The sequence below is a fragment of the Brachionichthys hirsutus genome, chromosome 18, assembly GCF_040956055.1.
Source record: "Brachionichthys hirsutus isolate HB-005 chromosome 18, CSIRO-AGI_Bhir_v1, whole genome shotgun sequence".
Taxonomy (NCBI): Eukaryota; Metazoa; Chordata; class Actinopteri; order Lophiiformes; family Brachionichthyidae; genus Brachionichthys; species Brachionichthys hirsutus.
In genome coordinates this window covers 9,779,290-9,805,686 of record NC_090914.1, presented here as the reverse complement: position 1 = coordinate 9,805,686, position 26,397 = coordinate 9,779,290, and the positions used below count along the sequence as shown (strand labels likewise).

Below are 26,397 nucleotides of genomic sequence, written 5' to 3'. Positions count from 1 at the left end.
AAGCAGTCGGTTCATCGGGCATGTTGAGACCTGGGGAGCTCATCGCAGATGTGTCAAACCATCCAGCTGCACTCCAAGTCCGAGCTTCCTGGAGTGCTTGTATTTTTGCCAGACTTTCAAAATGAACATGGATCCTGAACATTGTGTCCATTGATGGAGCCTCAGAACTCCTCTGGGCCCCATTTCCTGAAGGACAGCAGCTTCTCGCCTCAGGAGCCTGTTCGGTTTTTTCAGCCCATGTTTTGGACAGTTGACTGGATTTAACAGTGCTGCTGTCAGACATCTTTCTGTGCTTTTTCTCAGTTACCTGTTGAAATAAAGCACAAAATACTGCGTGACTTATGATACCAGGCATGTACATTTCAAAAATGTAGATGACGAAAAAAATGCTGACCCTTTCTTTGATAGACATTCAGACGAACCGATGGAAGTTTAGAGTCAAAGAGGGTTGTCGTGAAACCAGACGCCGCTGCAACTTGACTTACTCCTGTAGATGCAGTTGAAACGGAACTTGCCTTTCATGTCTCCTTGTATCAGAGAGATCAAAGGCAAAACCGGACATTGACATGGCATGATGAAAAAAATCGAATTATTTGTTACCTCCGCCAAGGTCACATTTTTGACGAAGTTTGTTTGTTAGCAGGATTGCGGAATATAAACAAAACACCTGTTATTTCTGTGCAAGATATGGTATGTTTTTTATTTGTCGAGGAACGTCACAACGCGTCACGTGGCCTAAATCAGTGGGCGTGGTGGGAATTCAGACGCGTTTCCTTCGTCGGTGCGTTCTGTGGATCTGGAGGGAACTGATTGTCGCAAAAAAGAAAAAAAAGAAAAAAGAAAACAGCGAATAAAGACGAGAGAAGAAACTCCCTAGCTGGTAAGAGCTAGCATGTTAGCAGGCGGAGCTATTTATAATGCTGGATTGTCACACCGCCGTCAAGGTCCTTCGTTTGCTAGCAGTGGCTAATGCTAGCAGGCCCGCTGGGACTAGAACGCATCGCCACCAGCAGTCTTGAAATACGGTTCTCTTTGTTTTGCTAGCTGTTTAGAAACCGCCACGCAATACACCGCCGTTTAACCCTTTAATAGAATGCCGATGTTGTTTATAAGTCGTGAAGTTGCGACGACAAATGAGCTTCGGTGGAGCATTGACGCTGCTGGCTGGCTAATGCTAATGCTAGCACGTTAACCTGTCGGTATTAATTAGCCTGTACCTGTCAGGGTTAATTGCCCCCCACCCACTTTAGTGTCACGGCCCGTCGGGTTCTATCGGATTTGTTATAGCGGTATGCGAATATAATTAGCTTTTAGCTACGAGCGATATAAGATTTGTTGTCATTCTATGGCTAGCACGTCGGTCTATGATCGATCCGCACTGATTTTCAAGTATCTTTCGTTTCCCAAAGGCATACAGCAGAAGCATGCTCGCTATTAAACATCTAGTCGATCATCTACTGATTTAAATGCATTTTGTCAATACAACGAAATATTGACGAGCCGATCACGTTGTTGTTGTCTGTGCAGCAAAGTTATAGATGGAGGATAGAGGCAGGGATCAAAGGGGATACTTGAAAGGCTTCCTGCTGTTTCTTATGGGCTTCCCTCTGATCAGTAGATTAGACGTCTGCCTGATTCCCACATGGCAAGATATTGATGACTCCTAAATCAGATGTTGCTGATTTCATCCTGCACTCACTAACGCATCTTGCCGTTGTGTTAATCCCTTTTTTGTCATCTGATTTGCTTGAACCTTGCAGCCTCTGGAGCGGTGACGTGTCTTAATGGCAGTTCGTCGAGGACACATCAAGTACTTGAAAGTGAGTAGCAGCTTACACGATGCACCATCAGCAGATTTGGCGTTGGGTTCTGGCGTTTACGGTGACGTGAGGAGCAGAAGATACAGAAACTTCAAAGAGACAGACGAGTGTTGTTGTTTCGACCCGGTCCCTGCTTGAAACGCTGCTGCTGGGTCATAGCGAAGTAGCTTCTGCACATTAGGTCCGGTGGTGGAAAGCACTGGTGGCGTCTGCTTTATGGCGAACATGGTGTGGAGATTATTTCCGTGGGATGTTCTCCAGACCTGAATTCTAGCATGCTATCGACGGCAGCGCTAAAAGGTGCTCGATTGTTGCTTGTTTGTCCGGAACGACAATCGTTTGTGGTTGCAGCGCTACGTGATTTCTACTTACCCGATTCTGTGTTTCGGGCCCAACTGGCCGGTCTGCAGGACGTGTATGACATGTCGAATGGTTACGAAGACCACATGGGAGGGGACGAGGGGCCGGACAGTAAGACCAACCTGATCGTCAACTACCTGCCTCAGAGCATGACGCAGGACGAGCTCAGGAGCCTCTTTGGCAGCATCGGAGACGTGGAGTCGGCCAAGCTGATCCGAGACAAGCTGGCAGGTGTGTTTAGCTCTGAAATCGTCACACCTGACTGACCAGATGAGCGCATAGACGCACGCTATTTGAAATAGAGTAGCGCCGCCGATCTGCGGCTCCACCGTCAGTGGTCGCGTGACCTTAAAAAAAAGAAAGAAAATATCTTCCTGTTTTTTAAACTTGAGTTTAATATCTCAGATTGTTTCATCTTTTATTGTTAACTTGCAGACTGTTGGTTTAGCTTATCATGCAATCTTAACTTTTGTTTTTGAAATATTTCTTTGTATGCAGATCGTTTTTAAAACTATCCGTTTTCTTTCTTGGTTTTCTTTTATTGTTTTCCTTTTTTTTTTTTTTCTTCTCTAGGCCACAGTTTAGGGTACGGATTTGTAAACTATGTTAACCATAGTGATGCAGACAAAGCTATCAGTACTCTGAATGGACTAAGGCTACAGTCCAAAACTATCAAGGTAACGTGCACCAAGGTGTTCTACCATTCTCAAACCAACGATGTCATGTCTTTAACTCTGCTGTCCGCTAACTAAGCTAGTAGATGCAGCCCAACCAAGAGACATTTGCCCGTCTGACATGTCTGTTTTATTTTATCAACGTGTTCACATCTAAAACAAACAGTTTGTTGAATCAGACTGAAGATTTGACACCGAAAACGCTTCCCCCCCCTTAGATCTTAGATTAATTTAAGAAATCAACAGAAACCTGTCGGGTGATTCAGTCGATTGACATCATTGTCTAAACATTAACAGTTTGATAAATGGCGCTTCTGACGATTCACAGTGTTGATCCGACTCTCGTTTCTCGCCGTCACCAGGTTTCGTACGCTCGGCCCAGCTCCGACACAATAAAGGATGCCAACTTGTACATCAGCGGGCTTTCAAAGTCCATGACCCAGAAGGACGTGGAGGACATGTTTTCGCGTTTTGGCCACATCATTAACTCCCGTGTACTTGTCGATCAAGCCACAGGTACGGCAGGTGAATGACTTCCCTTGCCTTTTTTGTAACCGTTCGCGGACAGACGGCGTGCTGGAACCGTAGCGGCGGCCGCTCGCGTATCGATAGACGGTCACCAGCCGCTCTTTTGTCCACAGGTGCGTCCCGCGGCGTGGCTTTCATTCGCTTCGACAAGCGGGCGGAGGCGGAGGACGCCATCGAAAACCTGAACGGCAAGATTCCACCCGGAGCCTGCGAGCCGATCATCGTGAAGTTCGCCGCCAGTCCCAACCAGACAAAGGGCACGCAGCTAATCTCTCAGGTGTACCACAACCCGTCCCGACGATTCGGGGGGCCGGTGCACCACCAGGCGCAGCGCTTCAGGTCAGACGGGGTCAAATGTAACCCCTTAACTAACCCGAACTGCCCACACGCTCCTCAGCCACTTAATAAAACCGTATGAATCAATCTGTCGAAAGCAAGTGTCTTATTGGACCGGACAGTCGTGACGTGACTGATGAGAGCTGTGCAACTCTTCCAGGTTCTCTCCTATGGGCGTCGACCACATGGGTGGCATGGGAGGAGTCAGCGTTCCTGGGAGCTCCTCCAGCGGCTGGTGCCTCTTCATTTACAACCTCGGCCAGGACGCGGACGAGAACATGCTGTGGCAGATGTTTGGACCCTTCGGCGCCGTCAGCAACGTCAAAGTGATCCGCGACTTTAACACCAACAAGTGCAAAGGCTTCGGCTTCGTTACCATGACAAACTATGAGGAGGCGGCCATGGCCATCGCCAGCCTGAATGGCTACCGGCTCGGGGACAAGGTCCTGCAAGTGTCCTTCAAGACGAGCAAGGGTCACAAGTAGACGCCCCCCCCCCCGCCAGAGCTGAACTGCAGCCGCCATTTATCACAGCATCTGCTTGAGTTTTAGTGTATTGACTTAAGTGTTGGCTTTTCTGCACCTTTGGTTTGTCCTTCATCTTTATAATTATGTTTGAGGTCGCTCAGTAGTTTTAATTTTTTTTTTACGAAGGTGACGGCGAAGAAGCAGTTTAACTCTCTACATAGCTAAAACGCTGTCTGGGGGGGGGGTTGAGATAAAGGTTTTCAGCTCTGCGCTGAAAATATAATGCACATTGAATAATTCCGTTGACCTGTAAGGCGAGAACAGCATCTCTCCGGATCCTCATCAATAGAAATCGATGCCTTGCATGATGATCCGATAACACCACCGACTGTCTAGAGTTAAAGCACTTTAGCCAGTTTGTTTTAGGCGACCAGGAATATCAGTCTGCTAATCCGGCCCTCGTCTCCCGACGGGTTTTGTTTCTGTTATCGCTGTGTGTGAAAGTCCTTCCGTTGGATTTTGGGACGTTCCCGTCGACTACAAACCACTGAGTCGGGAATTAGATGGACCAACGGACTCTTTTTGTTCGGAACGTTTATTTTTCCTTTGAGATTTTTTTGTTAAACCATCACCAACTTTCAAATGAGACGTTTGGAGGGAAGTTTAACAAGCCTTTTGTTTATGGCTTAAGTTTAGAGTTGATTTATTTTCCTTGTTTTTTCTTTTGGTTGTTTCTCCTTGAGTATAAAACCATTAAATTTAATTTCTTTTTGCTGAACGTTTTGTTTGGTTTCTTTCTTTGTAGATCTCGTTTGTTCTTTTGCTTATCGAGATCCGATCATTTGTCGAGCATTTCAGCACCCGAGTCTTAAATCGGATGATTTTATATTTAGATATTGGCTTAAATTTGTTTATTTAACCTGAACGCAGATGCTTGATGGGAAGGGGTGGTCCAGCAGACATTTCAAAAAAGCATCTTCTGTTTTTTTGGGATACAATTCTTAACTGTTGAATAAAGTCAAAGCTTGAAGACTTTCCGACTCTCCCCTCGAGAGGCTTCTTAAATTGAACGACGAGCTGGGGAGGGGGGGGGGGGGGGGGGATTCGTGGAGGAGGTGGGTCGGTCATAAAGAGTCTCCACAGACACCTTGAGCTCGGAGCAGGTAAAGGAAAGTCATTATGATCGACAGATTCTATGTTGCTGTTAAATTTCCCTGCCCGCTGAGGGGTTTTGTTTCAGTTTGCGGTTCAAACAGACTGCATTCTGCCTTAATTTAAAAGTTCATGTTCTCTACATTATGAGACTTAAATGTTTATGTGATGTGTAATTATCATATACTAATACAACTCTTTGTACTGACTGGCGTCTGTTTTCTTATTGGGACGCAGGCGTGTGTGTGTTAATGTCTGCTAACTTGACTTCAATAAAACACGATGGCTTTCCGTCAACAGAAATCGGAGGCATCTCCAGGAGCTTGTCGATTTTGTTCACGACAGTCTGAAAAACATGACGGTGACGTCCGTCATCAGTTGGGAGCTGGGAATCAGGAAGTGTTACCGGGAACAGTTAACAGTTTGACACTTTCATTAATATTGCGGTCAATGGATCTTAAGAATTTGTTCCTCAATATCTCAGTTGATTATTGACCAATGTTTATGGAATTTCACACAGTCACGTCGGGTGGGGGTCCAGAATGACAGTTTAAAAATTTTTAACATTGAAAATTCCATTTATGGATTCAAAAATCTGTTAAAAATACACAACTCTGATTCACTTTTACTTTCCATGGTTGGTGTATAAAGATACCAAGAACAATATAGAACCTTTTGATGATGATCCAGATCATCGTATGGACGATGTAAATCCAGTTGGGAGGGGAATGAGCTGCTTGGCGGAGGTCTGCGCTCTGAGTTGTTTACTAGTTACCTAATGAAGCCAAAACGGTGGAGATGGCCCAAATGGCTTGTAATTGTGGTTTGTAACTACGATCGTCTCGTCGACAGCTAAAGATACAAGTCTGGGATATAAACCTTCACCATAAACCCAGAATCAGCTAAACCCAGCTAACCGTCTGCAAATCAGTCCATCAGGAAACTTAAATGTAATATTTAATCTGTTTTGATTGCAGGATATTTCCACAACACTTCTACAGCGTTGCACCCCTCCCCCCAATAGACCATGCAAGTGGGCCATGTTCCTTTGATGTCACTCTTAAATGATGAGACATTGATGCACTACATAATGAACTTATACAACAACACATAAGAGACGGTATGAAATGCTTTTATTAATCATTATCTGTCCGCAACACACAATGAAATCGCGTTTTCGCCCTAGAACAACGGACCCCTTCAAACAACCACACAGTAATTATTATTATTTTTTTTCTTTTCTCTTTTTTTTTACCTTGTCTGCATTCGTGCTCCACAGTGACGTACATAACGTCAGTCACTGTTAGAGTTCTATGCAATTTTTATTCTTATAGTGATTGTGACCGTCACATGCCCTCTTGGCAGCCTAGCCTATTCCTATTTTATTGGTTTTATTACCTGCTTACCGCCGTAGAGGGCTGTGCACACCGCAGTGAACATATAACATGGACAAACAAAAAGTGACATATACACAGTGTTCTGAGAAGAAAGTGCAATGGATTTATTTGTGCCCCTTAATTCTACCCCTTCCATCCAATCATCACCAAGAGTTGTCCCAATACACCAGGTTCACATTCGTCTCTAGAGGAAAGTATAGATCACCAAGTTCTCAGATCTGAGGAAAAAGAGAGAGAGCATAGTGAGAGCCACAAACACTGACCCAGCAACCTCCACTGACTCAGAGATCTGTGTGCGGGGTTGACTCTCTAAACGAGTTTTGATAGGTGCTGGCGTGGTGGATCTGGCATGCGTGAAACCTCCACCTAAGAACGGGGCAGCCATCCCGGACCCAACAATGGCAACATAAGCCCCCAGATCACCCCAAGCAGCCACAGCAACCCAAGAACAACCACCATGGCCCCACCAGAGCCACACGCCGAAGAACCAGCCCAGGGCCCGGGGGCGACCTTCACCAACACAGCCGACAAAACCTAGACCAGCGCAGCGGCACGGGGCACAGCGGGCCGGCCCGGCGCCCCACCAGCACCCAACACCACGCCCCCCACAACCACCCGCCCCCCTGCATCGAAGTGGCCCTAGCACACGGAGAGGGAGTAGGGTGAAGGGCCTGCTGTGGTCAGCGCACCTGGAGCCGTTAGCGGGGACGGTGCCTTGCTCAAGGGCACCAGTGCTCTGGAGGCAGACTGGCCCCTCTCCAGTCACCAGCCCACACTCCACATTCCGCCAGAGCTGGGGGACTCGAACGGGGGAAGCGGTCGACTTCTCCGCTCCCCAGCCCAGGGCCACTGAGCTACATAATTTAGTAAGTAGAAATGTTATTTGTATTTGCACATCTGGAGCCCCGCGATGTGCTGGCGACGCATTCGGGGTGGTGAGGCAACCGCGCTACCCGCTGTGCCACCGTGCCGCCCACGACACTAGTAATTAAATCAACTTCCAATTTGATCAAATTGGAAGTTGTGGTGTCTCTGAGATGAATTCATGGCCGTAGTTTAAACGGTGGGGAGGGGTGGAGCCATCCCCTTGGCCTGGAGCCTTTTCACTACTTCATTGTGGGTCTGGATGAACATCTTGATCCTGTGCAGCTGTGTTTTCGTGTCTTTCCGAGATGCACCTTTCAATAATTTGTCTTTCTTTGTGACCATTTGATAGAGTTCAAGGATTGCTTTTTGTATGCTTTTGCCTTCTTTGAATTCCATTTTCTCTGTCTGACGCTTCTGCGCTTCCAATATAGCTATATTGGACGGCTGATGGGACTGGGGCGGCTCTTTGTTCCGGTGTGTCGATCGCTCTTTCACGAGGAGTTCCTCTCTCTTCTGTTTGAGTTGCTTCTGCTTGTCATCAAGCATTTCAAACCGATCAATGGACTCCTCAAAGTCTACCAAAACAGCCTTCAAGTCCAGGAACTTTTCATTGTATGTTTTGTGCACCCTCTCCAGGATGTTCTCATAAACTTTGTTCCTCTGCACCAGGCGCTCCTTCTCCAGAAGTTGAGCATACGTCTCCCTGAGCCTTTTAATCGTCTCCTCCTGCTCAGAGCACTTTTTCCTCAGGTTCTCAGTCTTCTGATTAATATCAGAAGCCTTTTTATCCAACAAAAACATTTCATAGCTTGTGTTTAGCATCTCAAATTGTTCAGCCTTCTGATGCATCTCAGCTAGTTTCTGTTTCAGATTTTCCTTCACTTTTTTGCGCTCTATCAACCTTTTGTCAAGTTCATCTGCCTCCTGCTGTTTCTTTTCTATATAGGCAATGAGAACATCATCTTCCCTCTGTAACGCCTCCTCCTCCTCCTCCTTACGGGATTTCCTTTTCTTTTCCATTTGATCTTTTATTTGCTGACTGTAGCTTGGCACTGTTTTCTTATCTTTATGGAATCTTTGTTTCAAACCTTGAACCACCTTTTCAGTGGGACACAGCGGACATTCACTCTGCCCTTGCTCATTCATGTTAGCAGAAGCTGACATCTTTGGGCAGGTTCGTAATTTTCTACGTTTTGCAAGTTTGTGTGTCATATTTACATCAAATCAATGATCAAAAAGATGTGTTTCATCATACTGCTTTGATCTATTCCTTTGATGTCGCCTCACAGCAAGGTACCGGGTTTGAATCCTATCTGTGTGGAGTTTCCATGTTCTCCCTGTGTCCCCGGCGTGGGTTCTCTCCGGGTTTCTCGTGGAAAAGAATGAAATGAATTAATGATGATAAATTCTACCCTCACTGATCAATAACAGCTTATCATGCTTTGTATATGTGTTTTTTTCTCTTTTATTTAAAATGTCATTCATATTCGAAATAAACAATCAAAAAAAGAACCTTCAAACCTTGAACCACCTTTTCAGTGGGATACAGCGGACATTTAGAAGGCAATGCATGTTGCTGTCCATCTGTCAGACTTGGCAGAGGCTGTAACAGGCCACGGTTCTCTCCAGTACGTTATCTCCATCCACCTCATACACGTAATCGAAGCGGTGACCAATGAGCGGCGTATCAGACAACGCCATGCTCTGGCAACCGAAAGAGACGACCGTGTCTCTCTGTAGGGACAAACCACAGAAGACAGAGACGTGCATCTCTTTCGACACAGCAACGTTTTCAACATAAACAAATAAAACAAGTTCTGGTCCTTACCCGTTGAGACTCACCTCCGTTATTGACAACAGAGGTATTAACGGTGACTGTACTGCCTGCTTTCTCGAAGTCCTTCCTGCACACATGAGCCATGATCCCAGCAGCGAAGGCATCGCCAAGGACATTGATCATCGTCCGGAACCGATCACTGTGAGTCGAGATGGAATAATCATTGTTAGTCTGAGTTCTGTGTAGAATGAAAACATTTTGGTGTTGACTCACAGGACCCAATCGATGGCCACGATCAGTGAGATGTCAGCAGGTGGTAACCCCACAGAGGTCAGTACAATCGCCATGGTAACCAGACCTGCTTGAGGTATCCCGGCTGCGCCAATGCTGGCTGCCGTTGCTGTGACGCTGATGAGACAACAAGGGGAATGTTAAGGGACGCCCAAACACAAACAACTTCCGAAGAGAGAATAAGGAGTTCAGCTTTCACGTCACCTGATGGTGACCAGCTGGCCAAAGTCCAGTTCGTACTCATTGACCTGAGCGATAAAAATGGTCGCCACCGCCTCGTACAGGGCGGTGCCGTCCATGTTAATGGTGGCGCCCACTGGCAGCACAAAGCGCGCTATTTGCCGGTCCACTCCACAGTTCTCCAGGAGACACTTCATGGTGATGGGCAACGTGGCCGAGCTACAGAACGACACGGTCAGAGTGATGGATGGCCTTTTGTCAAAAGATTTCTAGTCGCTGAACTAGAAATCTGTCTCCTCCCACCTGGACGAGGTGGCCAGCGCAATGACCAGAGCCTGGAGCAGCCCCCGGACGTAGGGGAAGGGATTTTTTTGAGTGAAAACGAAGAAGAATAGAGGCAGCAGGATCAGGCCGTGCACGAACAAACCAGAGAAGACGGTGATGAAGTACATGCCCAGCTTCTCTCCCAGGTGGGCAGGGTCATGCATGTCCAGGATCTTCCCCGCCACGAGGAAGACAATACCAAAGGGGAAGTACCTGGAACGAGAAAAGATCCAGATCGTAAGCGTGTCACCTCTGAAAAGGACATAAATGACCTGCGTGAGCTTTAATCGTGCATTCGTTCACTCAATGACTCGGCACACTTATGCCACAGCCGCTAATCAGATTATTTTAAATGTACTGTCGGTTCTATTCACACAGAAGTAATCCCGGAGTTGACTCATCAGCTTTGTCGGCAGCGCTAAAGGCGCTATTTTTGGATTTAATCTCTCTCTAACTCTGATGTGAGTTTGTTTGATGTGAGCGTGACAGCGTGTCTCACCACATGGCAGCGTTAATGATCTTCATGACGCACTCGTTCATGCACTGGCACACGTTGACCAGCGGCGCGCCGCGGGCGCCCATCTTCCCGAGCAGCAGACCTGAAAACAGGCATTCACACGCGGTTATAGAGGGGTTAACCAACTAATGACGCAGACAATAGTTAAGCAGTTACAGGTCACATATAACCCATTAGCAAGTAGTGAAAGGTCGAGCAGCTCGGTGAAGTTTGGGGCACAACCCCTGTCAACTGCAACGTGCGACCTTAACGGTTCTCGATGAGTTCATAACCTCAGAAGTGCTCAAATTTGCGGGGCCCCGTGAAAGTCTCGCAGCAGAATAACCAGCGAGGGGATTAGGACGAGGATTACACCGAAGACGTTGCGATGTCATACCCATGGTGGCCGAGAAGATGACGATCCCCAGCACGTTCATCCCCTTGCTGGTACTCGGGATTATTCTATACTTGACGTCAGGAGCAGGTGTGATCTCCAGGAAGACTGGGTGTCCCAGCAGAGGGTTGTGGTAGTCCGGCATAACGTACACATAGTTGGCCTGGGAGTGTTTCACATCGGAGCTCTGCGCTACAGGAACCACATCCGTTCGATACTGGAGGGGCGTGAAGGCCGACAGTCACTCACGAGTCATTAACGCGCAGAGAATGACTCGATCCATCCCTCGTTGCTTTTCTTTCTGTCGTCCACTCACCTGCTGAAAGGTCGCTTCAATTAGATTGGACGGCATCATGTTCCTGTAAAAGGTGGTTGTCAGAGAACGAGATCAGATCCTGTGAAACAAACGACTCTCTCCACACCCACTTTGCGCCTGGATTTGTGTCAGCCAGCACTAACCTGATGAGGTCCAGAAGGGCATCAGCCGAGGTCGTACCGGGCCCTGCACTCAAATGATGGCTGTCTTTCTCGGAGCCCGTTCCCGGGTGGATGACGAGCACCAGTACGATGCCGACGATGACAGCGATGAAGGTTGTCCACAGATAGTAGGTGAGGGTCAAGACCCCCAGACGGCCGCTTGCCCTCGTGTCCATGGCCGAGAGGCCGGACATTAGACTGAAAGGGAAAACGATGAATAAATAAATCCATATTTATTTGTGTTCAAAACAGTGAATTCAAGAGTTTAATTTTAGGCTCAATAAACCTGTTCCCTGGCAGTTCCATCCTCAGCATCCTTCTACCGATATAGTCCCTGTCTCTTACCTTGAGGTGATGAGAGGCAGAATCAGCATCTTCAACATCCTCATCAGAAGTTCTCCAGGGAAGGAGACGTAGATCTTAGCCTGCGTGAAGGAGGAAAACAAGAATCCAACCTAAATTAGAGTCATTTTTCACCTACATCTTTATACACTTAAATATTGGCATTCTTATCATTTGCTTATCTATTTGCTTCCATTCACTCTGATACGACTGAACAGACTGGTTGTCGTGTCCTTGCTGGTTTTTCTACACAGCGTATAAAACAAGGTGATATCATGCAAACCCGAAGCATCAGATCACGCAGCACGCTACCGATCCATCCATACCTGCGACGACAGGTTCAGCGACCTGAGGACAAATCCGAGGATGCATCCCGTAACAACAGCAAAGACGGACAGCGTCAGTAGGCCGTTCCTCCGGCAGTAGTCCTTCACATACACTCTGATTCTTAAAGGCACGAAGCACTTCAGTAACTTCACCAAACCCTCCATCAGGATCAAGGATCAGTTTTTAATCTTGTGACGAGACAACAAGAGGTATAATAATCTTCCGATGAGACCCGATGAGCACAATACGTCCCCGCCGAGATGGAGGACAGGACAGCCGGTGGACCTGATCGAACGTGGGTTCAGGTCTAAGGTGCTGATGCTGTTTGAAAGAGGAAGCGCTGCCTGTTAGCAGGGAAAGCCTTTGCCTGAAAGGATTATCCCTATCACATGCTAACACTCCGCTCAGGCTTTATCAAATGGCTAAAGTCAAGACTTGAGGGATTAGCGGCTTCATTTATAGCTTGTTATGGATTCTTGCGACCTCCAAGCCAGGCCATTGATAAAACTCCAACCTGAGCCCAGAACCACGACCTCTGATTTCAAGTCTACACAAATAGTAGCAACACCGACTTTAACTGAGATGAAATTTCCATTTCAAATTCAATGTTGGGTTAATTCACTATTTTAATATTTGTTTTGAGCACAAGGTTGGTAAAAATGGTACATAATAACACAATATTAGTGTGTTGGCAGGATTACCAGAGGTCAAAGGTTAGATGCAGCATCAGTTCTCAGTGTTTCGGAACAATCCTTGACCCATGTGGCCTCATGACGTAAGGATTTAACCGGTCTGGACACGACAAAAAGGCCTTAACGCCATGACCTAACTTAAAGTGGCTTCTAATTCCTTGCTGGCTCAGAGAAAAGGATTGAAAGGAACTTGAACCCTGCAGGCTGTCACTAAATCGTGTCCCACAGAATAATTCCAGTTGAACTTGTCCTCTTCCTATGGGTCAAGCAGGAGGTGTTTTATCAAAACCTCAATCAACATAGTGAAGATTTACATTCACAGTTTAGGATTTTAACAGAAAAGTCCCTGAAAACGAGTGTTATTATCCAGATCTCAGATGATGAGTGAGTGAAGTTATCAAATGACGGGGGGAACTACTTTCTTCGTCTGCAGTAAAGTCAAAGATACCAAGATGTCTTAGAACATGATCGCTTTCCTGTTTATCTTCCTGGAAACGGGGGAACAGGACTGTCCGACTCCCATTTGGGCCTTGCACCATATCTACTTGATTGACGTTTCCTCTCTCCCAAACGGGAGCCTTTAAAGGACCACAGTTCCTGCCGGTGGTTTAGTTACGGCATCATGGGGTCAGAGAGAGACGCTCTATCTGCTGCTGTTTTTCTTGTTGCTCTCATTTCATACGGTGAGTTTATTTCTGGCGCATTTTAAATTAGTCTTTAATAGATATTTACTGTATTATTCTGCGGTTTGTATCTGCAAATCTTGCCGTGCCATATATCTATCAATGAAAAAGGGGATGTTGTTTGTTTGTAATCCTTTCAGGTGAGGGTATAATCGGTGGCAGAGAGGCAGCTCCACACTCTCGGCCCTACATGGCTTCCATCCAGAGGCCAGAGGGGGAGAATATGAAGCATGAGTGTGGAGGGTTTGTGATCGCAGCCCAGTGGGTCATGACCGCCGTGCACTGCCTGCCAACAGGGTGAGAGCACCATTGTCTAGTTGCATCCGTTATGGTTTGAGAATATATATACTGTTTACATATAATTGAAATGCAAACACAGCAATAATTCTTCGCAGACCAAATGGAAGGAAAGTCGTTCTGGGTCTCCATTCTCTGAGCAAACAGGAAGAGACAACCCAGACGCTTGATATACTGGAGCTACACAATCACCCAGACTTCAACCCATCAAATTTCGACAATGACATTGCTCTTATTAAGGTGAGGGCATATTTGTTGTGTTGTTCTGTTACGTAGAGGGTTCTATAAATCTAACTTTACAATGGGATTCTTTTCAGCTGGATCGCCCGTTCAACACCTCTGACACGGTTCAAGCCGTGGAGTACCTTCGAGCAGGTGGCGCGAATCCCAGCACCGGGGCAGAGGTCGAAACTGCCGGCTGGGGTTCCCTCGATGACCTGGAGTCCAGACCGGACAAGCTCAGGGAAGTGCTCGTGGAGGTGGTTAGCTCAAATCGGTGCAAACGCAGCGACTACTTTGGAAGGAAGTTCACCGATAACATGATGTGTGCTCATAAAGTGTGCCCAGAGCCCTGTAGTGAACCCTATAGGAAGCAAGACAGCTGTGATGTAAGTTTACATCCCTTCTCTTCTACTTAAAACAACTGTCATCAGATGGCTGGGCCAAAGCTGATTCAGAATCAGATTCTGACGCACGGGGAAAGGGAAGGGGAACGTACCGATTGGTGAAGATGGCAAACATCATCCTTGTCAGCATGTTAAAAGCATTACCGTTGTCATGTAGTTATGGACCCTTTAAATCTTTCTGGTGTCCCTCAGGGTGACTCTGGAGGGCCTCTGCTCTACAATGGCGTTGCGGTTGGCATCACGTCCAACGGCGGAAAGAAGTGTGGCCAAATCCGAAAGCCTGGAGTTTACACCGTCCTCTCCCACTACACGGAATGGATCAACAACACGATGGCTCCACAGGACACCAGCGATTAAGAAGCGGCCGTGTTTCCGCCGTGTTTCTGCTTCAGTCGCCGAATCTTCATGTTGGACCAACTTGTTCCTCGCTTATTTTCTGAAGTCACATGGCAAACACTCTGCTGGCATTTGCACCAAATGTTTATCCTAAATATAACTTTACATCATTATCCTTTTATGAAGTCATTGTGTGTAAAGGAATCAATAAAACAGAACACATCAAACAACAGTTTTATTATTTTATTTTCATGATGTGAGATAATATTAATATTTTAAGTCATTCATTCATTAATAGTTGCGGGACAACATCTGGATACAGCTGGGATTACTGAGGGATTGCACCATTTCCTGATGCGGCTGCATCTAGCTGTCAAAAGGCCCCAAAACAAGGCGGTACTACAAAACACAATGGGGGGAGCCATGTTTGCAAATTCAGACACATTCGTATTGTCTAATGGCTATACTCATCTATTATGAAACACAATGATGTAAAACTACTACGTATTTGTAAGATTTCAATAATCATCCGGATGTAGCCTCACTATTTCCTTGCGAATACGATTAATTTAGTTTTTACGCCCCTAAATATTATGGTTCGGTCCCTTTCCACGCTATTTTTTTTGTGTGGACATTCTCCAGGGTGATGGAGACTGGATAATACGTGAACGTGTTTTCGGTTTAAATCGTGAATTGTGTGAACAACAGACGCAATGGCCGGTATAAGGACGGTTAACGGGAAACTATCGGGAATCAACCCAGCTGTCAGGTAAAGCCGATATCGAAATATGTTCACGGCGAAGCTCGCCCTGTGAAGCTAACATGGCTAATGCCTGCGCTAGTTAGCACCATACCGCTAACAACAATGCAAACGCAATCAATTACAACATTCCTTCGAGCGTCCTTGGAGTGTTATAAGCATGTACTTTCCAGTCCTTTTTCTTATTAAAGCACAGATTATATAATTTTATTGAATCTGTAAAATACTGCATTCCCGAAATAAGTAAATAAAATATAGCCATGACTAACCTCGTGTTTTATTGAGTATTTCATCCACTAAAATAAATATATCTACAAAATTGATTGCATCTGTTGTGTGTCTCAAAATTTGTGTCATTCTTTAATGTATCTCATTTATCTCCCCCCCCCCCCATACTTCAGTTGCTGTCGCCTGCGTCAGGTCCAGTCTCTGCTCTGTGAGGGGGTCAGTTCCAGTCCGGATGGCATCCTGTGCTCTCTCGGTATGCCAAGTTAAAATAATAATTAAGGTTTATGCCTTTAAATGGCCTGGTTAAGGCTCTGTTAATGCTTTCATTCTGAAATAACCAGCAGATATTGATTTTTGTGTGTGTATCTCAGGAATTGACAGTAGGTATAACGAGGGCTGCACTGAGCTGGCAAAATACCTGTTCTATGGCCTGTATGGAAGAAATCCGCTGAACCTGGAGCATGTCCTCGAGGAATTTCCAGAGGAAATGCTGGATGGTGATTTGTGTTCCCTGGATATATTTACCAGACGTTTGCAATGGCTCTAGTTTTTTATCTGATCTGACACATGTGTTTTTTTTTTTTTACTTTTTAGATGTAATCTTGCTGATCAAGGCAGAGTGTGTTCATCTGTACTGCAACCCAATGAACTACAGCTACCTGTTGCCTTATGTGTCCCACTGGAGGAACCTCCATCTCTACTGCATGACAGAGGCAGAGGTTCAAAAAAATCCCTTTTCTGCTGCCTCGTAATGCTTCGGACACTCGCGTGTGAAATCAGTGATTCTATTTATAATTGTAGTCAAATATAAAGTGGACCATTTGTGACATTCTTGCATTGATATTTTCCTGTCTCTACTCGCAGTACGAACACGAAGAAGCAGCAGAGGAATTCAAAATCTCCAGTTTTGTCACCATGGTGCAGGACTGCTACCACATCGGAGTTCCTTACAGCTCTCAGGGTGCGCATCGTCGCGTTTTCATCTCCACGCGCATTCACTGTACTTGTTAAGCTCGGTTGTAAAGACTCAAAGGAAAGTTTGTTGGACACACATGCTGTTTCTTCCAGGACACGTGCAGCGGTTTGACATGTTTATGGTGGAGAAGTGGCCCCTAATTCAAGCATTTGCCCTGGAAGGCATCGGGAGGGGAAGCTTTTTTACCATGAAATACAAGGTTAAGATTCCATCAACAAATACAATTAAGAAAGTTGTTAGATTCTGCAGTATTACTAAAGTATTTGTTCCACTGCTCGTTGCTTCTCCAGCTCATGGACATGAGTGAAGCGCTGTGGCAGGTTTACAGCAGACTGGACCCAGTGTCTCTGGATGACTTCTTCACAGAGGTACAGAATCCGCGAGCGTGTCTTTTTTTTTTCACCTGTACTGACTTTGACAAGATTGTGTTGCATTGGAACACATAATATAGATATAATGCTATTCGTGTACTCAAATCCTGGTGTTGCTTATTGTATTTTAGGACATGGTTAGCTTTGAGAAGCAGTGGAGTGCGTTTTTTTCTAGCATGGACCTGGAGAGCCATCTCTCCATCTTGGAGCTCTCTGAAGCTCAGGCCGGAGAGGTACGTTTATTCCCACGTATTTCCTGGAAAGATTAAAACAATAATTCACCGCAAATGCAGTTATTGCGTCTTTGCGCCGGTCATCGCTATGTCTGGAGGATTTATATTTGTGAAGACGCTTCTTCTCATCCTTCTTCCTTCCAACTGCATGAATTATCATCTCTTCGAACCGCAGGCGTTCCGTACTTACTACTCTCATGGCCTGATTTCAAGCACCATCACCGATAAAAGGTATATTCTTCTCATTCCAACAAGATCCAAATACTGAAATCAGGCTCATGCGTCGGCCTTTCAGAACTTGCATCTTGTTTTGTTTCAATAAAAGTCAGCAGCCCTTCGTGTTGTTTGGACGGCATTCCTCCAGTGAGGATTTGAAGAGTTATTCCTTCAATTTTCCCTCGAAAAGTCATCAGGTCCGCAACACGGGACGTCAAGGCTCAACGGCCAATCACATGGTGAGAACTACAATACAGTCCAGACGACGCTAACCTTATTTTTTCTTGCCACTTCTGTCTCATTCAAAAAAACAACATGATATTTAGAAGTAAACACAATTGTTTCTGTAAGATTCTGCAGTGCGTGGCTCCCAAAGGTCCACTGGCCTGCTCGCGGACATATTTCTTCGGGACGTCCCACACGCCGTACCTTGGTGAGGTTCGATTGGATGGCTTTCCTTCATTTACTACTGATCTATGTCTTAATAATCCAGTTGAAATAAGATAGCGTAAACGTTTATATTCCTAGTATTTCTGTGTTAATCCCTGGTTTAACGTTCTACTAACAAACCCTCTCTTGGAAATGTTGTTTTCTACTTGTTTGGTTTCTCTGTGTATGATTTGTCTGTATTTTATCCACAGGAACTCAAAACAGCGCACAAAAGAAAACTGAAGTCTCGTAAGTGATTTCCTTCTTAATTTTTTTGTTGAAATCTTTATTAGCACCAGCAAAAATGGCTAATGCAGCAGAAACGAGGCTTTGATGGTTCCCAGATGTAAATTCACATGCTACCCAGCTGTATTTAAAGTTATGTATAAAATATATATTGGTATAAACAACATGAGCTCTGTAGTTGATCGGTTTGATCAAGAAAGCAAAGAACGGATTCATTTTTCATAAAAATAAAAGAACCACAGTGAGCTTAACTCTTTCGATTACATTGAGAACATTTATTCACAATAAAGGATGCATTCTTCCTTTTAAGTTTTATCCAAACAAGATATTGATGATGATGATGATGTCATGTTCTAATCTCCAAGCTCACTGAAATACTTAAATTAGTTCTTGTTTTTTCAGACTTTTGTCACAGATCTATTCAGCTGCTGTTCAAGCAGTCCTTTCAGGAATCAAATGCTACTCCTGCACCACCAGTGCTGCTAAGGTAAGGACAAAGTCCACATTTTGATGCTCCTCTTCAAGCATTACAGTCAAAACAATGCTTGTTTTCATAGGCGAAGGACGTAGCGGAGAGCTCCTTTCTAATGGCTTTGGACTCGGCCACTTTAAGTCCGTACCGCAGTGCACTCAGGTACACAATGATTTCAATCTTTCACTGCTCGCTGTGTGAGACTTGGAATGAAATGTATTTTCTTGAATCTGTTTGATTCCATTTTTTTTCCCTTTCAGGTCCAAATGTGAATTTAACATTCAAGCAGTCAATAAGCAAGGAAGGTGTGTCTTATTATTTTCATCATTTCCTTTCGATTTTGACTCTGTTATTGGAAAAGTATAAACTCAATTGTTAGTTTCTGAAATTCTTTAAAACTAGAATTGTTTTTTAATTTGCAGGATTATTCTTTCGACTGCTGAAGAAAGACGTTATATCATAAAAACGGTACGTTGTACACGCTTGTGTTTTTTGTTTTACCAAAATATCACAATGAAAGTATAATCCTGAAGTAGATTTTTTTTGGGACAATGTCTCAGGCCTCCATGACTGTCCATGACATCCCAGACCTCCAGTGGGACAGGGGGAACCTGGGCTCTGTAGTCTTCTCTGAATCCTTTTTGGAGTCCAGCATCAACATTCAGCAGAAAGGTACGATGCTGATTAGATTTAGTCTACAAGGAATGGATTGCTGATTGATTCCACAAAGGAAATTTTATTTCTAAAATAAGAAGCACAAATCCACAGGTCAGATTGAACAGAAAAAGAGTCATTTTGAAGCGACCGTGCACTTGTCTAAAAATAGCTGTAATAACAATATCTCCTGCCATTAACGTCATGTTTCCTCTCCTCTAGAGGGCGCTGTGTCCTCGGACAGCTGCTACACCATCCTGACTGCGACCGTGCCTCGCTATGCGTGCTGGCTGGTACGTTCAGAAAAACATTCACTTCATCGTTTGAAAAAGCATGTTTTTCTTCATTGAATACGGTCGTGTTGTTATTAGATGGAATCTGACGTGAAGCGATCTGAGCAAGCGCAACATCTCGCCAAGGTAGGCCTGACTGCAGCGTCTCAATAAACGCTGGCGTACGTTTGAGCTCAACAGTTTGTTACATTTGTCTGCAGCAGGAGGAGGAAGGGACCTGCTTGGGAACGCCTCTGACAGTAGCAGATGCTGCATACGTGTTCTCCAGCAGCCAGCTGGCTACACCCGAAGAAGGTGACGCTCTCCATTAGCGTCCCTGCCATGCGGTTGATTCATTCATCCAGTCCGGTGTACATTTAGTGAAGCTGCAGTGCATTCGTTGATTCTGAAAAGTTTAACTTGACGAGAATGAAACTTTATTCCAACCTCTGAATGAGACGTTTTTTGATTTCAATTTCAACGTGACAGTAAAAAGTGCCTTTTCTTTTCTTATGATATTTTTTTATATCAGGAAAAATCATCTTCTTCTCCGAGGGACTCCTCTTCATCCACTCTCAGTACGGAAGCATCACTCTGTCCAAGGATCACATCAGAACCATCAGATTCTATCATCCGGTAATGTTTACAATGAAAGTTTTAGATGTTCCTGTGTTGTTTCTTCTTCTCTATCTCCCTATAAAACTCTGTCCTCTTCAGGACTTTGACGCTGTGGCGTCTCTCTTTGTGGATTATGAGAGCAACGCGCTTCCCCACCTTCCATTCCCTCTGCACAGCTCCGAGCAGTGTTTGGTCTTTGCTCTTCAGCCCAGGTCAATAAGCTACAGGGCCTTCTATTCCAAGGTGAGGAGGCAAGTGGGCTGTCTGAAGATGATTGAATCCAATAGTCACTCACAGATTGTGCACAGATAACGTTAATCTCAGGGTTTATTTATGTCGTGGGAGTGAATTTGAAGGAGCAGTGTCGGACTGTGGATGATCCGTTAATGCAAGAAACATTTTAGTCGAGTTCCTCTTCTTCATTTTTTGCTCAAAGTTGCAGCTTCTGTGTCAGAAAGCTGTTCTCTCCATGTTTTAGGTGATGTCAGTGTGGCGAAACGCTGAATCTGAGCTCCATCTGCAATTAGTGGATGAAGAGCATCTAACCTGCAACCAGAAGAACATGTAAGATGCCATTTCCACTACAGATCAGCAATTTGTTTGCTTTTGAGTACATGCTTGTGATCTATAAGATCTAACAACCTCCCAATGATTTGATTAAAAAAATATATAAACATTTAAACCACATCTCAGCAAATTTTTCATTATGTCTGGATTTCTCTGATAATCGTTGATGTGTGATCCTACAAATGCGCTGCCTGTTTCTCTCCCAGGCACGTCAGACTGCAGCGGCTGCATGACAGTCAGGAGCCTCCTGTGGCCAAACGGAGAGGCAAGCTGAAGACGTCATGTTCCCAGCTGCCGGAGAAGGACATGTTAGTACACGCTCCGTAGAGTGTTATGCGTGTAATAAAACTATGTACCAGTATCTATGTATGCTGGGTGTTGCTACGTCAGGGATGCATCTGCCCAAAATAGCCAGATACGCTGCATGAAGGACACAAGGATAGCTCTGCCTCTTTTTTTTTGCAGCTTCAACCTTTTTGATATTCCTGGATCTGTTTCCCGGAGGGACAGAGATTGTCTTCTTTTCCACTGACAGTTTAATTCCTGTGTCGGTCCAGGTTTCTTCAGCACTTTGCTTTGAGCAGCATCAGTCAGGAGCCAATTGCCTACGACCACCTGGGGGCGCTCTTCCCCTCTGCAGAGTGGCGGAATTCGACCAACGGTCCGGGAGAAAAGGTGAGCGCAGTTCCAGTCAGCGTTTGCAGGTTCCTCCGGCGAACGCGTCGTGAGTTGTAGACCGTCCTTATCGTTTCTGAAGGTCGTCGTTACCATTATCACCGGATTGCCCGGCAGCCACAAGAGGAGACTCTGTAACTCCCTGCTCAAGTTGAACAAGACACGTGGAAGGTAATCATAATATTAGTTATGATGATAATAATAAGAAACAAAAGCAACACGCACAATCATCCCTTTAGGATGCTGCTGTACGAGTCGGACCCCTGCAGCCTCTCCAGCTTCTCAGCCTCTCACCTGCAGCAGTATTTGTCCAGCTTCCTGCAGAGCCAGAGAGACCGGGGAGGCAAAACCCGCCTGCTGGTGCTCACCCCCGGGTAAGAAAGCCGGCCGATCGGCCTCGTAAAGCCGGGAGCCGATGACTCAACTCGCATTAAATGTCTCGACGTTACACAGATACACGGATGTTCTGGACGTGGTCCAGTCTGTGCTTTCCCATCCTGATCCAGTCGTCCGGGCGGGTTTCACCATCGGCGCTGTGACGGCTTGCGTGGACCCCCTCACCTCCTGTATGGAGCACAGGTGAAAAGTGTTTGCTTAAATAAATAAAACCAGAAGTGACCGGCCGGAGCCGACGACGACAGGCCCCGGGCCGGATGTTGATAAATTGTCGAAGCGCCGGAGGTTTCCAGGACAAGGTCGAGGCGGCGCGGCTTTTATATCGGGGATCAGTCCTACATTTAATCTCACTCTCCTTTTGTTACGGGCTTTAGATGTAGCTTACGGAGCTTCTCACTGTCATGAATTGACCGAGCTGCTCCACAGCGATACTTACGTCCAGATGAAGTCAGTCAGGGGGGGTTTAATTTTCAGGACTGCTGCCACCGCCCGTCCTTTACCGGCAATTTATTTGAAAAGTATTATACGGAGTCCGCCTAACCCAACTTGGGCTCAATAAGAGCATTAATCAGCAAAGTTCACATTGACTTTTTACCCCCCATCACCGCTTCTTCCATACATTTTGTGGCGCTCTGCGGTGCTAATTGTGTGCGGTTAGCCCAGTTTAGGCCTGACCCGCCTGTCAACCCCATCAGCACAGCCCTCTAATCCCCCGGGTCCACGCGTACAGCCCAAACGCACCTCCTCGGTGAAGCCGATCAGTCAGTCGTGATCCATTCTTCCTCATGAATGTAGACGGTTCATTACATCAGGGCGAGGAAAGATAAATGCCTTTCAAATTACCGGGCGGATCCAGCTTGCAGAGCGGGAAGAGGGAGGGCCGGCGGCGGCTGGAGGACGACCCGGCCCGGAACGGTCGTTTCAGAAAACATTGATCCATCTGAAAACTCTGGATAAATTATATGGAGATTGAATTCAATTACAGAAAAGCTTTTTACATTGGTCGGTTGCAATTCATAGTCCTGATGTCATCCTGCCTCGGCAGCGACGGGGCCACAACACGGAATTTAACCCGTCAACGACACCCATTAGTCAGAAATAGATCTGCTTTTAATTTCTGTCGCTGTTTGGCTGCTTTTGTGCCAGATGGAAGGATTAGAGAAGTGGGTGGAGTCTGGACTTTTTTAATTCTCTTTTTTCAAACAGTGAAAGAGGAATGAAGATACCAATGTGACGGGGCAGGTTTTCATGGTTGTGGATTGAGTGTTTAATTAATTCTTCTGTTTGTTTGTTAGGTTTACATTCCCTAAGCTGCTGGAGCAGTGCAGTCAAGGTAAATCCTACCCCTCCTTTTTTTATTTTACCCTCCTTTCAATAGTGAAATCCATTGAAGTGTATCATCAGTCATTTGCATTTGTGCATTAATATTCACCAATATTGTCACCGATATTGATTTTATTTTTGGAAGCTTACAAGCATATGACAGAAACTTCCAGTTTTACCATTGGAGGAAGTCTGGGGGGGGGTGAAGCTCAGTTTCATTTCTTACCGACCATTATACAAGAATCAAAATGTCAATAAAAAAAAAAAAAAATAATCAGCAGCAATGCCTGAGAAGCCGTGGCGGAGTAAAACAGTCTATTCACGGATGCTTCATACTTTAAGCAAAGCGAGGCACTTGTCTTCCCCCCCCTCTCTTTCTGGAATTCATATTCCCGTTCTGTGTCTGGCTCGGTGTCAGGTATTGTGAGTACGGTGGTGTTCACCGGGCTGACAGCGGAACAGAAGCACCCTCTCATGCAGCGTGTTCAGCAGATGGTACGCTCTGCCAACCCCACCGCTGCCTTCACGCTGGCAGAGGAAGGAGCCGTCACCAGGTATTTTAATTTCTGAGTCGACCTCTTTTTTTTCCAATGCGTGCTGCACGTCAGACTGATTTGAGTTGAAATTAAGACTCTAAATTGTTCTTGTAGTCGATCTGTTTTTGTTGTTGTTTTTTAGGACTGAAGATGCCAGCCTGATACTTTCTGACAGCGGCTTCGTTGAGCCTCAGATGCTGAGAGCCCGTTACATTCTCTACCCGGGATGGTACGTGTCTCGTCCCGCGGCCCACGCTCCCGGTCGTGACCCCCGCGTCCTCCCGCACCCCCCCGCTCAACCTCTCAGCTGCCGAGCGATGGATTGCTGTTGATTCTCGCCTCCGCGTTCCTCCGTCCGGCCTTGCCTCCCCCCCCCCCCCTGCGGTTCGGTTTAATTGTCACTCCGCCGTGGTAGTCGGGGTATCGGCTGCTGATTGCTGTAAAGCTGTAAAGCCCCCCCCCCCCCCCCCCCAGGGCATCTTGTGTTCTATCACCAGCTGCCTTCTGGCAGCGCCGTAGCAAGCTGTTGTCCATGCAGTTGCCGCGTACACAGAGCGGGTCTCTTCCCTTTGGAGCCGGTCCAGTCAGACTTTGTGCCACAGTGGTCAGCCTAATATCAACTTCTGCTTAACCCCCCCCCCCATTGGATCATCCCCTGGATATCAAGCCAGAAACTGGACCTTTAAATCACTGATTTTCACACTTTGGTTGTGTTTGATATGAGGATGAGTATTTTCAGATCTATCATCAACTTCCCAGGTGGATCACTCACACCAGCCTCTCCCCTGGGGGGGGGCAGCTGGTGGAGCACACAACTCTGCAGCCAAAGACACTTGGCTTGCTCTCGGCTCGACTTTCTCACCATTTGTGTAATGCGCACATGTTCCGCGTTTCAGGTGCGAAGGCCGGTTTGCCTCTGGATCGGGGACTCTGGTCCTGTCTCAGCGCTGCGTGGCGTTCAACCGCCCCCTGGAGAGGCCTCTTTTCATCGCCCGCTGTCAAGGTGAGACGGAAAAGAACTCCCCCCCCCCCCCCCCCCTTTTTAAACTGTTACACGTGACGGAAGCTCCGGATATGAGCTGGAAAAACATGGAGACATGCAGTTAATAAAGTGCACGTCTAAGGAAGGATGCACGGATGACATTTAACCAAAAACTACGCCATCTTCCAGTTTTATAATGTTTTATAATGCGATGTTTCCGCAGCGCTGAAGTCGTCATTAAGGCCAAGCCCTTTCCGAGGAAACGTCTACAACCTTTGGGGGAAAGTCCGGTTTTCTGGTAGGGATGATAAATTGCCGCGGCTACCGTATGACGCCGTTACAGCAGGAGTTACACAAAGTGCACGTGACGTGAGCGCCTTCGTCTCTACAACCTCCAGACTCGGAGCAGCTGATGGAGGTGAGCCATAACACCGCGAGCGGGAGCCTGAGCATCGTCCCAGACCCCAACGCGGCCCGTTTGGAGCCGGTCTCCAAGGAGACTGCCTGCTTCCTGATCTTTGATGGCGTCGACGTCACGGAGGACGGACTGAAGGACTGGCTCAGACTGTGTGTCAAGCAGGTAGACCTTTGGGCGTCCCCGTCCACACTGTAACATCCAGATCTCACAGGAAATGAAGAGACAAGTTGTTTTAAGGTTGTGTTTTATGCATGGCTTTTTACAGAGGCAGACCAAGAAACCCAGGAAGACTAAAAACAGCCTCTCACTACAAGAAATCAAGCTCATACACGTGAGTGCGTTTGCATCGGCGACTATATAAATACATTTAACGCTCATCCGAGTCATTTTGCGTGGACTAAGCCGCGCCGCAGCGTCTACCGGGAACAAGGCCGGCACCTGCTTTGTTCGTTCCGATATTGAATTACTGAGGATTCACGCGGTGCACGTGTGCACTTCAACACGCGTATGTTATGTATGTTTCTGTTCAGATTGCCAGACACTTGGATCCATTACCAGCGGGCTACTTCTACAACGGTTATCAATACGTCGACATCTTCGGTGAGAAAAGGAACCTCCATCCCAGTATCCTTTTCACCGCCGGTCTTATCTGTCGTGGATCCTTGGATCCAGTCGGTAATTGCGCGGCTCTCGCTTGTGTCTGCTGTTTCCTTTACATCGCTGTCTCTGCAGACATGGAGGACTTTATCGGAGACTACGTCACCGAGGCCAACAGAGACATCGAGCTGTTCAACCGGCAGCTGGAGCTGCAGGCAGAGCCTGACCTGTTTGACCCCTGATAACGCCTGTTTGCATGTTACTTTCCCATCATCTGTCTTTTTTCATTTTAGCAGAGGATTTGGGCACAGGCGTTCTATACCGACTTACCACAACCGTTACTGTCTGTTCACCCCTCACGCGTCTGCAGAAGCCGCCGCTCTCTGTGCATCATTCGTGTATCACGTGGTTTCTAACGCTAGCGCTAACTGCTCGTTTAGCACTCGTGTCGGTTCAAATCAAGACAACTTTCACAACTGCAGACAAATGTGAAACATCGCGCAACGCGAGAGGCTGTCGTTAAACCGTTGCGATTACGCCGCTAAGCCAAGCGGAGCTATGACACTCGCAATCTGAGGGAATTTC

General features: G+C 46.3%; 5 protein-coding genes across 7 annotated transcripts; 3 read left to right on the top strand and 2 right to left on the bottom strand.

Annotated features, from left to right (window-relative positions):
- Positions 1 to 743: 743 nt before the first annotated feature.
- On the top strand, positions 744 to 5,261 carry elavl1a (ELAV like RNA binding protein 1a). Of its 3 annotated transcripts, none has more exons than XM_068752442.1 (7): positions 744 to 880; positions 1,761 to 1,820; positions 2,231 to 2,411; positions 2,754 to 2,857; positions 3,217 to 3,370; positions 3,496 to 3,721; positions 3,879 to 5,261. In XM_068752442.1, the coding sequence occupies exons 2-7, from the start codon at positions 1,785 to 1,787 to the stop codon at positions 4,201 to 4,203; spliced, it is 1,026 nt and encodes a 341-aa protein (XP_068608543.1). In that variant the 5' UTR covers positions 744 to 880; positions 1,761 to 1,784; the 3' UTR covers positions 4,204 to 5,261. The 3 variants fall into 3 exon arrangements, with proteins under 3 accessions (XP_068608543.1, XP_068608542.1, XP_068608541.1); XM_068752441.1 differs by having other exon boundaries at positions 3,217 to 3,379; XM_068752440.1 differs by having other exon boundaries at positions 1,761 to 1,821; positions 2,220 to 2,411; positions 3,217 to 3,379.
- A 2,529-nt stretch (positions 5,262 to 7,790) lies between these two features.
- Positions 7,791 to 8,621, bottom strand: LOC137907796 (coiled-coil domain-containing protein 42 like-2-like). Its single transcript, XM_068752154.1, has one exon. The coding sequence runs from the start codon at positions 8,619 to 8,621 to the stop codon at positions 7,791 to 7,793; it is 831 nt and encodes a 276-aa protein (XP_068608255.1).
- A 567-nt stretch (positions 8,622 to 9,188) lies between these two features.
- On the bottom strand, positions 9,189 to 12,373 carry slc1a8b (solute carrier family 1 member 8b). Its single transcript, XM_068751994.1, has 11 exons — positions 12,209 to 12,373; positions 11,886 to 11,965; positions 11,523 to 11,738; positions 11,380 to 11,422; positions 11,067 to 11,280; positions 10,673 to 10,772; positions 10,153 to 10,386; positions 9,874 to 10,068; positions 9,652 to 9,786; positions 9,457 to 9,577; positions 9,189 to 9,335 (listed from the first exon to the last, which is right to left on the bottom strand). The coding sequence occupies exons 1-11, from the start codon at positions 12,371 to 12,373 to the stop codon at positions 9,189 to 9,191; spliced, it is 1,650 nt and encodes a 549-aa protein (XP_068608095.1).
- Positions 12,374 to 13,513: 1,140 nt separating this feature from the next.
- cfd (complement factor D (adipsin)) lies at positions 13,514 to 15,067 on the top strand. Its single transcript, XM_068751995.1, has 5 exons — positions 13,514 to 13,584; positions 13,725 to 13,881; positions 13,980 to 14,121; positions 14,199 to 14,489; positions 14,700 to 15,067. Exons 1-5 carry the CDS (start codon positions 13,524 to 13,526, stop codon positions 14,862 to 14,864), a joined length of 816 nt encoding a protein of 271 aa, XP_068608096.1. The 5' UTR covers positions 13,514 to 13,523; the 3' UTR covers positions 14,865 to 15,067.
- A 489-nt stretch (positions 15,068 to 15,556) lies between these two features.
- Positions 15,557 to 26,054, top strand: dnaaf9 (dynein axonemal assembly factor 9). The gene is made up of 37 exons (XM_068751993.1): positions 15,557 to 15,612; positions 16,005 to 16,084; positions 16,203 to 16,328; positions 16,426 to 16,550; positions 16,696 to 16,792; positions 16,900 to 17,006; positions 17,098 to 17,175; positions 17,310 to 17,411; positions 17,587 to 17,642; positions 17,731 to 17,866; positions 17,979 to 18,060; positions 18,269 to 18,305; positions 18,705 to 18,789; positions 18,860 to 18,936; positions 19,035 to 19,079; positions 19,197 to 19,242; positions 19,335 to 19,446; positions 19,651 to 19,721; positions 19,800 to 19,847; positions 19,925 to 20,015; positions 20,233 to 20,336; positions 20,418 to 20,561; positions 20,797 to 20,882; positions 21,092 to 21,193; positions 21,443 to 21,560; positions 21,643 to 21,731; positions 21,800 to 21,934; positions 22,014 to 22,139; positions 23,252 to 23,289; positions 23,698 to 23,833; positions 23,958 to 24,044; positions 24,712 to 24,818; positions 25,021 to 25,095; positions 25,196 to 25,377; positions 25,481 to 25,546; positions 25,746 to 25,839; positions 25,948 to 26,054. The coding sequence occupies exons 1-37, from the start codon at positions 15,557 to 15,559 to the stop codon at positions 26,052 to 26,054; spliced, it is 3,453 nt and encodes a 1,150-aa protein (XP_068608094.1).
- The last annotated feature ends 343 nt before the right edge of the window (positions 26,055 to 26,397 follow it).